The following is a 13,898-nucleotide window of genomic DNA, read 5'->3' on the forward strand; positions in this document are numbered from 1 at the left end:
ATACGATTTTTGCCTTATAGAGTAATGAATCATTACTATATAACAGAGTTAAAAATAATCGAAGCTTTCTATTGACGACTGAAAATGAACCTGATGCGACTCGTAATGAATAGAAAAAATATTCATTCAAAAATACATGTCATTCATTCAATTGAATACTTTATGACGTCACAAATGAACTAAGTGTTCATGTTTGACAGTTCGCTTGTACTGTTTACATGGATTTAGAAAAATTGTTTACGATGTTATTCGAGCGAATCTAGTCGTCCACAAATTTTTCTAAGTCTATGTAAACAGTACAAGCGAATTGTCAAGAAAAGTGAGGTTAACTGTGCCAGTAAAAAACCTAATTGAAAGCATACAGTAATATTCATTTCACTATTAAGTTCTACAAGATGACGACACGAATGAACTCATGATGAATGAAGTTCATGTTTGACAATTCTGAGTGCGAGTGCAACGGGTGCTCATCCGTTACATTCGAACTCACGTAACTTCCATGTAAACAAACCACCGAGAATTGTCAAACGAAGTTCATCCGGCTCATTTTGTGGGGTTATGTCGGTTGGTGTAAAGCCTAATTTATTTAGGTAATTTTTTTCAAATATTGGTAAAGCATATAAAATAATTATCATCGCTTACTTCGTACCAGGGCCTATTTCATCCGTTTGATTGGTTTTTGCACGTTCGCTTCGTGGAATAATCGGACACGAATGAAAATCTGCATTGAATGAATGGGCTTTTGGTTCGTCTGACATTTTCGGTGTCACTTGTAGCGAAAGAATGAAGTATTTGAAATGATACAAATGATTGTGTTTAAAAGTAACCTGAAAGAAGATGATAACGTCACAGAACAATCCCAGCTTGTGTAAATCTTGAACGCCAGTCTATATGCTTAGAGTAACTATAAAATACACAAGACTAATTTCAATAACGGATGTGTCGTGTAAGTGTTTCAAATATCCGAAAATAATTGTGAATTTTCCGGGGAAATGCAAAAATATTCCGTAGAGATGGTTTGATATCCATCCTCCGGTCACGACAACTTGTGCAGTTATGTCTCCCGTTTTAGTGCGCGGAACGTAGCTGGCTGGATTTTCAAACAGAAAAGCGAAAATATATGCACTGTGAATGCCGCTTTTTAAATATTTCAGATCTAGCTTAAGAGCGTTAATTGGTACAAAATAGGTTCGATGCAAAATGGCGGAATTTGCGTTTGGATTCTAAAAGCAGAATCCTAAAAAAATGGAAAGAATTTTTTGGTTAAAACAACTGGTTTAAAAGAAGGATTCCGATGAAAAAAGTGGAATTTGTGTTTGGATTCTGATGAAAAAGGCAGAATCGCAAAGAAAGTAGACAGTTATTTTTTTGGTTAGATTGGAAAAAAGACAGTTGGTTGATAAGAAAAGGGTTCCGATGAAAAACGCGGAATTGCCAATTCAAAGTTAAAACCGAGTCAAGTGAAAAAGGACTCCAATGACAAGAGCGTTTTAAATAAGGACTGCGATGAAGGAAACGGAGTACCTGAAATGTTGAAAATTTACGGAAAGGGTGAAACAATACATGTTCGTCGGGTCAAAAAAATCAAGCTTTTCTCAAAAAGAAATCTAATTTATTGTATAAGTGTTTCAATGATCCTTCCTAAAAAAGCCAAGCAAAGTAAATTAATACATGCCCTTTTGCATATTTTCAGAAAAATGATGTGGAAAAAGAGATTACTCGATGAGTTGAAGACCACGAGAGAAGATAATGAATCACTCCGGACAGAATTGAAGAAAGTTTCGACAGAAAAAAACAACTAGTACAATCAATGTCTGTGTCTAGATCGGAAGATGATTTTCAGCGTGCCGGATCAAGTACAGTTCGAGAGAATCCTTCATGTATATCAGCTAACGAATCGCGTTTAGTGACGACTATGTGCAATATGTCGTTAGGCACTTCAAATATACCGGAATGTAAACCATTGACAAATAGCCATATGAGCACTGGAGAGATGTGCTTGAAACCTCTCTGGATCTTATCAACGTATCAGATGAACGTACCAGAATGGGAATTTTTAAGATAAAAGCCGGTATAAAGTTGTTGGAAATCTGCAATAATACTGCCGGATGAACAGACAGCATTGTTTTCCAATGCTCTTGCGCGTTTTAGTGGATATTTCGGATCAAAAACATACCGTTTTGCTGCAAAGAAATAAGCTAATTAACATAACCCTAACCGCTGAAAGTAACATCCGGTTCGTTAGGCGAGTAGGTGCGACCGCCAAATTGTGCGGGTACAAAGATGATGAGCAAATGGAAGCGATTGTTCGACCCATCACTAAGGGAACTAATGACAGTGGAATTCGAGTGCTGGCCGACAGGAATTGGGTCAATCAAGGACCGCTTAAGGACCTTAAGGATTTAGTTCGAGACCGCGAAATTGAAAAATTCAACGAGGAGGAATTTCAAAGGAACCAGCAGCGTCAAGAGGTTGCCCTAATGGCGATAATAAATGTTCGCCCCCATCAGCAGTTTGGGCAAAGACAGCGTGGATTAAACTATTCGGGCGGCAGGCAAGGCGAAGAGCAGCGATTCAGATTTCGTGGCAATGAGAGAAGTTTCGCTAGGCGGGAAGTCGCTGGCCATCGCGGTGGTTCTCGAACTTCAATATGCTGGAGATGTCACAGCAATTATCATACGCCATCTGATTGTCCGGTAATCGACAAAGTAGAGTTTATAACCGCAGAGGTATATAGTGCGGGCATGTTCAACACAATCCGGAGCATCGAACGCTATGAAGCGACGTTGGAACCAGGAAGAAGAGGATCCAAAAGCGAAAATAGTAGTTGTTCTTAAGCCCGATGAAAAGAAAGAGGAAGAAGACAAGATATCAACGAACGAAGATTTTAAAAGTTAATGCATGAGAAAAATAGTACTAAACACTGTTGAATTCAAGATGACATTAATGTTGGTTGCGATTGAAGTAGACATATTTCATGTTTTCAATACATTTTATTTGGTAGTACGTCATAGAAAACACCTAATGTTGAAGAGATTATACATTTGCTAGTTACAAGAAATATATGCAAACGAAGTAAATACTGACTGTTGTTTTTGTTGGTTGGTAGCATGAGCAACGAATCGATAAATGAGGAAACTACCAATCGTGGAACGAAGTTGATGGAATCCGATGGCAACGCGTTCTTATGGTTAACACAAATTTGCAGTTAACCAAGCCTGTTGAAAGCGATGCATTCATACGTACACAAGTTGCGGAGGTCGAAGTTATATTCTTCATTGACTCTGGTACTTAAGCGAATACTATTACCAAACCAGCGTTCGATACTATTCTTAGCCGTGAGTCTGCATTAAATAACATTTACGAACTCAAATATGCATTAGTACAATATGTACGATTTACTCAAAAAATTCCTGAAGATATAACAGACCCGGAAGAGCAACAAAAAATATCGAAGATACCCACGAGAGACCACACCGCCGAATAGACGAGAATAAACAGCAAATTTTAAGGAAATTCTGCTTTCTCAAAATAATCGAAAAAGTCCGTCAATTTGCGCGATCTTAATTTACGATCTCTGCAATCGATCGAAATGTGGTCAACAACCCCTAGTAATCCAATTACAAGAAACACCCATTCCCAATTTCCCTTTTGAAATTCTACACATAGACATTTATCAAACAGATAATAATTATTTCCTATCAAGCATCGACAAATTCTCCAAGTACGGTTGAATGATACCCATAAGATCATGAAACATCATTCATACCAGAAAAGCTTTCCATGATACAACAACCTCCAATATAATATGAGCTTAGAACAAGACAAACGGAATTTGTAAAAGACAAAATTTTCAAGACCAAACATAAAAGCATTTTAAAAAGCAAAATGTACAGGAAAATCGTAACTACACAAATGAACAAAATGCGAAAATGTGCAAGTCAAATATAAAAAAAACAACATTCTTAGGCAATGATTTACACGCATCATATATCCTCATGACTAATCGAACTAATAAAATACTTCCTAATCTACTTCCAGCCTTTTTCCCTTCACCCCAATCCTTGCATCCCTGGAAATCATAAGCCTGGACAAACACCCCATTGCCATAGTTCACAACGGCGCTGCAAAAATATTGACAGGGCATAACAAGATAGTACACAAAATAAATATAACTGCTCTCGAAGAAACGGTTCTTAGAATAGTGTGGTGAATACCGGCCTAGCCACCGCCTGGTGCAGAATAGTTGCAAGTTTGTTTCATCGGAATGCGATGTGATTGTTTACTTGGTAAGCATTATCGAGAAAACATCCCGTATCGTATTGCGAGCAATGAACTGTCAACGATGACGCTGCGAGCCTGCTCCTTCTGTTGCAACACACTAGGTATGGAAACTAAAATATGATGAAAGACAGTCTCGATCAGTAGGCAAATGGGAGTACATGCTTGGAATATCACAACCCCATAAACACGCAGTCAGAACATGGGATCGTCCTCCAAGAGACCTTTGGAATCTTCTGTAGACCTTCAACGGGTTGCGATCAAACACGATGAGATAGTATGCAATGGTGGAAAAAATCGTGTGATTTCTCAAAAAAGCCGGGCGTGAGAACGCCACTGAGGAAAACAGTGTTAAAGTGGTAAGTTGATTTTTAAAGGAAAATTCTTTGTGCGGACAATCAGAGTGTTATAATTGACAAAATGCGACCTAGCGATGCGATAGGTTCAGATCGAAAAAATAACTGGTGATCCCCAAGTGCCAGTAATAAATACTCAAACATTACACACGGAATTCCACGAAGAGCAGAAAATCCTGCTGTGGCTAATTTTCGGCGCACTAGTGATTCTACTAGTGGTGGAAACGAGAAAGATGTATGCTATACGTGAGAAGAAAAACCGCATGAAAACTGCCAGGTCTATAGTGCAGTTGACGGATGTGCTAACAAAGGACTAACTCTAGAGAAAATTTAGAATAGGACAACTGCAACATGACCTTCCCGAACAGTCGTTCGTCACAACATGCTATTCTAGTTGGTCATGTTGAGCTTGGGAGATATAAAAGGAGCATTGAGCAACCGCTCACGATTTACGGATGTCAAGGCCGATGCATGGAAAGCAATCATCGATCATCTGTACAATATTGCTGCCGGAGCGCCCGTCATGCAACATATAGTTACACACTTTAGGTGGCATCGACTCAACCATGCCACCGCCAACGTCACGACCCATCGCGACGCGCCGAGTCAACAGTTGGGACGAATAAAGACTACCGATCGATTAGCGATACAGTCAGTTAATGTTTCTAGAGTGTAGAGAGAGGTTTGACAATAGTGAAAAGGAATAACTAAAGTGTATCAAGTGCATTAGACTAAGAGGTAAGAAATAAAAAGTTTTTTTAAGAGACCTAAGAGCCCAGTCTCTTTATTATATGTCGTTAGGGCATGATGGCGAGATTGATAACCCTACGAAATAACCTGATTAACACCGTGGAGCGGAAACTCAATAAAAATAGCTAAGTAAACTGGTAAAACTATTACAAGTAACTAAGAAAACATGTTTTTAGGTAAAAAACCCCAACCATCTTGTTGAATATAACAAATAATGAAGAATTATCCAAACTCTGCGACATGAGAGAAAAATGTAAGTAGACCATGGATAGAATCTTTGAGTTACATGACCAGATACTTATAATTTATAATTCAGTAAAGAAAAATTCGTACAAAAGGAAAACTAGATTAGCAAAAATTCTAAATTTATTAGAGATTAGAGAACAGTTAAGAATACTAACTACAGGTAACAAGAACCTCAGTACAGACTTACGCCAACCTTTAACTTCGAGATATAAACATTTGAAAACAATAGTGCTAGAATTCATGTTAGTTATTAAGGGCCCTAAGCTAGAGGAAACAATTCCTGGTGATATTGATTCTCATAGTGACTCTGAAGAAGAGCCGGAAGAGGAAGAAGCCATATTCGTAGAAGTGTTAAGTAGTTCAGGATCAGAAGGAGGAGAAATGGCCGAAAAGCTGAGTCTCGCCCTGAAGCTGGTTTAGCCTTTCGATGGGTCGGCTGCTACGCTATCAGGCTATATTAACACGATTGAACTTTTAAAAGATTATTCCGAGGAAGTTCCCGAGGAAGACCTACTAAAACTTATGCAAACCACTCTATCGTGTGCTGCTCATGGCATAGTAGACTGTGCCACCAGCTTAGCTGAGGTTTTCATAGCCCTTAAAAATAAATTTTCTGTTAAACTAACCCCAAGAGCAGTTGAAAATAAGATGCTAACCCAAAAACAGCACCAGAAGTCAATCTCAGACTTTGGCGTTGAAATTGAGAAATTATCAGCGAAATTAGCGTCTGCTCATGTCTCGACAGGTACCTTTGCTACCGAGGCCGCCGCAAGTAATCTTGCGAAACCCGTAGCCGTCAGAGAATTTATTGATGGATTTAAAAGTCCAACCACTTAATTTTTACTGAAAGCAATGAACCCAACCACGCTAAATAAAGCAATATCAGATGCATTGGAGTGTTCTCCAAGTACTTTTGGTAACAACGACGGAACAGCATTGTGGTGTTCCCATAATAAATACAAAAATAGAGGAAGATATAATCCCGGAAGAGGCTACGGTCGTGCGGGCGGACGCGGCTTCTTCCGCGGAAATGGTTGTTACCGCGGGAGAGGAAACTTCCGTGGGAACCAAAATAATGAGTACTACAATCAGAATGAATTTAATGCCTACCGTAACAATCACGACAATAATTGCAACAATCAACAGCATTTTAGAGAAGGTAACAGAGGCAATGCCTCTGGATACCAAAATAATCGAACAAAAACGACCCCTCACGGACAAAAACTTAATCAACCCTGGAAGTAGCCAAATGCAAACCCATCAGTTTCGGTGAGAAATGCGCACTCAACAATTTGAACCTGACCCCAGAGTCTACTTCGATCGTACCGCAACAATGCGGTGCCATTCATTGCAACATCAACCAACAACAATGTGGCCATTCGAGGCGAGCTCCAATATCACCGTGGAGAACGAGATATCCACACACGAAGCAGCAGGATACACCATAGACGGTCTGCTGTTGCTGGCAGTTATTATTGCCATCATCATTCGGAGATGGAGGCGAAACGCCAGAAGAATCCAGGAACTGGAGGACGCGACGATACGAGTTCGTCTAAATCAAAACATTGTGTAGCGGTCTAAACGGTGAGCGGCGTCATCCGACGCTCGCTTAGTCAGCGATCCTGGTGCACCCGGCACCAAGAAGGACTAGCCATGAAGCGGTGCACACGGTGCCAACCATAAACACAATAACTCTGTAAGAATATTTGAATAAAATATAGATCAGTTCTTGTTCTGTTGTCAATCGGAGAAGTCGATTTTATATCACGTCCGGTTAGTGGAATAGAGTGCGGGCCTATTCCTCAGTTTAGTTTTAATTTCAACCCAACGTTCAACGGTCCCTGCGGGAGCGGGACCGAAGCTAATAAATAACTTTCATTTTTCGGCGACCCCGACGTGATCAGCACCGGCTGATCACTCCTTATTTGCGCAGATAGAAGTCAAGTGCAAATCCGTTCAATTCGACGCGAAAAGTGTAGTGAACCAGAAAAAGTGTATCTAGTTGCGGTTGGCTCGAATCACGTGTGTTGTGAGCATTACCCAAGAGAGCAAGAAAAGTCGTAAAAATCAATCCTACTGCCACCAGTAGGCAGCGGTTGTAGAAAGTAAATTGGTGGATCAATCGGTCATAATTAATTGAACAAAACAAACTTGTAATCCCATCTGTTTCAAGTGCAGTGGCCCCGTGCTGGGTGAATAGAGCGCAAATAAATAGACGAGTCCGATAATTTAGCTCCCGGGCATTTAATAGTGGTGCGCGGTAAAGTGTAAAAGTTTTCAAGCGCCGCCCGTGCGAAGACGAGTGAAAAATTCGCGGTTAGTGGACGGCGAAGATCACGACCAATCGTGCAACTTGGCGGTACAGTGAGTAGTGAAAATAGTATAGTAGTAAGCACCAACATAGTGCAGTGCGTAATGCAAAACAAAACAAAATGCCGCGAAAAGAAGAAGAGGTGTTGGAGTTGGTGGAAGTCACTAAAAATCAGCTGTATGCATTAGAAAATAGCTTGAAAAAAAAGTGAGCGACGCAAAGAAACTAAAAGAGCTGCCCCACTCTTTGGTGCAGGTGAAAACAACAATCGGGATATTGGACGGCCTGTATGACCAGGCCTCTGGTGTCCTGCTAAAACTGGAAGGACTAGAAGGTCGCGCGCGCAACCTCGAAGGGAGCCCCTAATGACCATTTATCTTGGCGCTAAGATAGCGTTGGAAGAATTGGCCGAGGCACTGAGACCAGCTCTCCCAGGAAACCAGCCTAACGTTCTGCTGGATCAGACTATCCAGCAACCCCCTGGTCGATCAGACCATCTATCAAGAATCGACTTACCACGATTTAATGGATCGCCGACAGAATGGCTCTCATTCAAGAGCCGTTTTGAAAAGCGCATATCTGCGCTTAACGAGGATGCGGATCAATTCGCTTTCTTATGCAAGTGCCTTGAGCACTTCGAACCCGCAAAAAATTCCATCGAAGCATTGGAAAATTCAGGAAGTTCCTTTGCCGACGCCTGGCAAAGTTAGAAGCGCGTTTCTACAAACGCAGAATAGCCTTCGAAGGCTATGTCACAAAACTACTGCGAGTGAAGAACATGACAAATCCCAGTGCCAAGGGAATATTGGCACTAATTGACGCGGTGGACACCACAGTCCATGCCGCTCATCAAATCAACGGAGGGCGCAACCACGTATTGGATTGCGTCGCAAACGGATTAATTATCACAACTGTCAAAGGTAAGCTAGACGCTTCCACTTTATCCAAGCTCGAAGAGGGCTTGGATCTTCAAAAAATATATACATGGATAGATTTCAAGGCCGAGTTGGAGAAGCGGGCCAACCAACTCGCCTACCAAAATTTCGAAGATTCTTCGCAGAAGCCCCGCCCACAAAAGACTGCAGCAGTGATCATTGCTAACCCAAAGAAGGATTCAACCCCAAAGGCTCCAAACCAAAAGGAACAACATAATTGTTTCTCTTGTGGCGGCAAAGAATATGGCATTTTCTACTGTGTCCCTTTCAACAAGTTGTCCATCAAACAACGATGGGAGGCTGGAGACACCCTGCACAAAAGTGTTCCTCCAGCGTCAATTGCAAAGAATGTGGTGCACGACACCACACTCTACTAAACCTAGAGAGCACAGAGAAAGCTCTATATCAAAAGCAGAGTATTACCGACGAATCGATTACTCAGGCCACGGCTTCAACCAGCACTTCGAATTGACTGCATAACAATTACGTTTTCCTGGCTGCCGCTACCATAAAAGTGAGGGAAGCTAACGCATGGTACCAAATTAGGTGCCTGCTAGATTCCGGTAGTCAGGTCGAAACCATAACCGAGGATGCTGCCCTAATCTTCAACTTACCGTATGAAGAGACATTATTGACCCTAAATGGAATAAACGGAGACATAATCGCAAAACGAAAATTGGATTGTATCGAAAGTATCCAGTGGAAATTTTACTCGGATCCCGAGTCTTCTTTCAAATTATGGCACCTAGATCTATTAACCTCGGCAGCGGATCCATATTTCAGGAATCTGCGCTTGGATGGCTAGTTGGCGGATTAGCCTCTTTGCAAGCTCCTCGGCAGGTTACCGTGGCGATTGTTACAGCCAACCCGAATACAATAAAGATGCCAAAAGTCGAATCGATACCAGAGGCCAATGACAACGGTGAGAACCTAGAAGTTCTATTCAGGAAATTTTGGACGCTGGAAGAGGTGACTTCTGCGGAAGCGAAGCCCTGCCACAGCGTGAATATTTGCGAAGACCATTTTAGAAAAAATACAACCATAGGGCCAGATGGAAAATTTGTAGTACGCTTACCCCTAAAGCGCGAGGCTCAGTTATTGGGCAATTCTTTCGAACAGGCGAAAGGGCGACTGCTTTCGCTGGAGAAGCGCCTAGCCTATCACCCAGAAATTTACGAGCAATATCGAGCATTTCTTGCGGAATATCTCTCGATGAACCACATGGAAGCTGTCCACCCTAGAGACACTTCCCGAATCGGGTACTACATACCACATTCCTGTGTGATTAAGCCAGATTCAACCTCAACCAAGTTGCGGGTAGTTTTTGATGCTAGCGCAAAAACGTCAACACAATTATCACTTAATGATATCCAACACAGTGGCCCCGTGATTCGGCGTGAATTATTTGATTTGCTGTTGGATTTCCAAAGCCACGACAAGGTGGTCACCGCTGACATAGCAAAGATGTATCGTCAGGTGAACATTCACGAGGAGGACTCGTGGTTGCAATGCATCCTTTGGCGGGAATCACCGTCTGAGGAAATTCAAGCATACCGGTTGAAAACGGTAACATACAGGGAAGCGGTATCATCATTCCTAGCATGCCGAGCACTTCACGAGGTCGGACAGGAAATTCGACCTGAACAGTCTGAAATTGCAGACACCATTCAGCAATGTTTCTACGTGGACAATCTTGTGATGGGGGAAGATTCTACAATCCACTTACTGGAAAAACGAAAAGCTGTAGAATCAGCCTTGATGAAGCGAGGTTTTCCTCTGCGAAAGTGGGCATCCAATGATGTCAACATTCTCGCCGACGTGTCGAACCAGGATCTAGAGAAGGAAATACGAATCGGAGATCATGACATCATAAAAACCCTGGGCGTTGCTTGGTCGCCAAAGGACGACACATTCCGCTGCATCGCGGATAATCAGGTAAATACAATAGAAAGCATGACGAAACGGCAACTAGCCTCAGAGATATTGAGGCTGTACGATCCATTAGGCATCATGCAACCGATAATCATCACCACTAGAATACTTCTCCAAGGACTTTGGAAAGTGAAATTAAAATGGGACGACAAGATTCCTTCTGAATCACTACATGAATGGCTGCAGCTTAAGAAAACGTCTGACTTGGAGTTACCACGCCAAGTAATTCCTAGTAATCGAGTCCACTTGGAACTGCACGGGTTTTCCGATGCATCCAACCTGGCCTATGGGTGTGCGATCTATGCTTACGCCCAGGATGAGCAAGGAAAAGAATCCATGAATTTATTGTGTACAAAATCGCGCGTGGCTCCACTGAAGGACGTCACACTTCCACGGAAAGAGCTCTTAGGCGCGAAACTGCTAGCAGAGCTGATGACCCGAATCAGCAAAATTGTACCATCTCGTGCCACAAACACTTGCTTCTGATGCAACTCACAAATCGTATTAGCTTGGATCCACTCGAACACTCCCCACAACGAAGTATATGTGCGAAACAGGATCAACGTGATCCAGTACCTCACTAATTCCAGAGATTGGCACTACGTTCCTACAGATCAGAACCCCGCGGATATAGTCTCCAGAGGCATCTCTGTGAGAAAATTACTGAACATGAAAAGAGAAATATGACTACTGTTAGTTCTTCTGCCAACGACAACATCACCATCGAAGCCGAGGACCTAATAGCAAGGTATCCTCATCACAATTCATTTCGACGAACGCGAAAGCACTTTGCCTTCCTTCAGCGGACCATGAATAATTTCATGGCCAAATCTGCAATTATTCGGGGTCGCGGTATCATCAGGGAGTCCTCAAACGGACCCAATATGCCAGTGAGTTAGAAGCTGGCGAACGCCTGATCATCAAGCATCTTCAACGTCTCAGCTATCCGGAAGAATTCGCTCACCTTGAAGATAAAGGGGTTCCTACCAAACAAGGCCCTCTTCAACATCTCAGTCCTGTCATCGAAGATGGACTGATTTGGATCGTGGGAAGACTTAGCGTCGCTGATCTGCCCCAAAATCAACGAAGTCCAATCCTAATCCCTCGAGAACACTGCTTCGGAAAAATTATGTTGGACCACATTCATAGGCGAAACCTCCATGCAGGAATGGATACTATCATTGCAGATTTCCAGCAGTATTACTGGATGCGAAACCTCAGAAAAACAGCCTAAGCTGTTATCAACAAGTGCATCTTATGCGCACGTGCTAGGCCCCGGAAACTTCAACAACAAATGGGCCAATTACCCAGAGCAAGAGTGACTCCATCATCCACCTTTGCACATACCGGAGTCGATCTAAGACGAGGACGACGGTATACGTATGCATATGCAATGCATATGCTTTTCTACAAAAGCAGTGCATCTAGAAGTGGCGGAAAACCAATCCGCCGATGCGTTCATTGCAGCATTAATGAGATTTTCTTCGCTGCGCGGCAGGCCAGAGGTAATCTATTCCGATAACGGAAGAAACTTCGTCGGAGCGAGCAGAGAGCTCAACGAACTCCGGAAAATCTACAACGATGAGAATTTCCAGAACAAATTGGTTGAAACTGCAGCGGACAAGGGAATAAACTTCTCCTTCATTCCACCTAGAAGCCCCAATTTTGGAGGGCTCTGGGAGGGTAATATCAAAGTCGCGAAGAGCTTGTTTGCCGCAGCAGCCCGTGGAGCCTGTTTCAACATTTTGAAGTTGCAGACTGTGCTCTACCAGGTTGCGGCGATAATGAACTCTCGTTCTTTAACCGCGGTCTGGTCGGACCCCAGCGTGCCACAGCCGCTAACCCCAGGTCACTTTCTCATCGGGAGACCCATGACGGCTCTACCCATCCCAATCAAACTGATCGAAAACGGGAACCTTTCAATACGCTGGAAGCGCATGCAGCGTCAAACCCTGCAATTTTGGAACAAGTGGCAAGATGAATACTTGCAACACCTGCGCTGCGTAGCCAAGTGGACCAAACGGCAGCCTAATTTGGAAATTGGACAAATTGTCCTCATAGGAGATGACAACAACCCCGTAGCAATGTGGCCTAGCCTAGTATCCATCCGGGTGCAGACGGAATCGTTCGAGTCGCCACGGTTCGCGTGGGACCCAACGTGTACAAGCGCAATGTTCGGCTATTGGCTCCAGTACCACTCGAATTACCAGAAGCCGACATCAGCATCGAATGAAGGCCAGTGAACCAAATATCAGAGCACGAAGAAGACCTTCCACCTAAAGCCATTTAGGACGGTAGCCTACGCCTTCGCCCCAAAGGGGGGAGAAAACGGAAGTAGCCAAATGCAAAACCCATCAGTTGCTGCATGACACGAATAGAAGTCAGCAATCCCAACTTCACTATAATCGAACCCAACGACGAAATGCTGGACAAGAAGGCTCAGCTCAGCGGAAAATGTGCCCTCCCGAGCATTGTCAGCAAGCAGGAACCACCCAGCAACGATTCGAGCGCATTATCGGTGAGAAATGCGCACTCAACGGTTTGAACCCGACCCCAGAGTCTACTTCGATTGTACCGCGGCAATGCGGTGCTATTCATAGCAACATCAACCAACAACAATGTGGCCATTCTAGTCGAGCTCCGATATCACCGTGGAGAACGAAATATCCACACACGAAGTGGCAGAATATACCGTAGACGGCCTGCTGGTGCTGGCAGTTATCATTGCCATCATCATTTGGCGATGGAGGCGAAACGCCAGAAGAATCCAGGAACTGGAGGACGCGACGAGGCGAGCTCGCCTAAATCCAAACGTTGTGTAGCAGTCTAAACGGTGAGCGGTACCAAGAGGGACTAGCCATGAAGCGGCGCACACGGCACCAATCATAAACGTAATATCTCTGTAAGATTATGTGAATAAAATAAAGATCAGTTCTTGTTCTGTGCTCAACGTGACAAGTCAATTATATCACGTCCAGTTAGTGGAACAGGGTGCGGGCCTTTTCATTTTGTTCAACGGTCCCTGCGGAAGCGGGACTGAAGTTAATTAATAACACCCACTTAGCCTAAGATATCATGGGAAAACCT

General features: G+C 43.1%; 2 protein-coding genes across 2 annotated transcripts; both read left to right on the forward strand.

Moving 5' to 3' along the window:
* Positions 1-9,617: 9,617 nt before the first annotated feature.
* On the forward strand, positions 9,618-11,297 carry LOC131688004 (uncharacterized). Its single transcript, XM_058972128.1, has one exon. It carries the CDS (start codon positions 9,618-9,620, stop codon positions 11,295-11,297), a length of 1,680 nt encoding a protein of 559 aa, XP_058828111.1.
* Positions 11,298-12,283: 986 nt separating this feature from the next.
* On the forward strand, positions 12,284-13,054 carry LOC131688005 (uncharacterized). The gene has a single exon (XM_058972129.1). It carries the CDS (start codon positions 12,284-12,286, stop codon positions 13,052-13,054), a length of 771 nt encoding a protein of 256 aa, XP_058828112.1.
* Positions 13,055-13,898: the final 844 nt, after the last annotated feature.

Source organism: Topomyia yanbarensis, chromosome 3 (assembly GCF_030247195.1).
Source record: "Topomyia yanbarensis strain Yona2022 chromosome 3, ASM3024719v1, whole genome shotgun sequence".
NCBI classification, from domain to species: Eukaryota; Metazoa; Arthropoda; class Insecta; order Diptera; family Culicidae; genus Topomyia; species Topomyia yanbarensis.

What these genes read in the sequence shown, in the direction of transcription:
- LOC131688005 (XM_058972129.1), top strand. Translation starts at nt 12,284, where the DNA reads ATGAGATTTTCTTCGCTGCGCGGCAGGCCAGAGGTAATCTATTCCGAT.
- LOC131688004 (XM_058972128.1), top strand. Translation starts at nt 9,618, where the DNA reads ATGGCACCTAGATCTATTAACCTCGGCAGCGGATCCATATTTCAGGAA.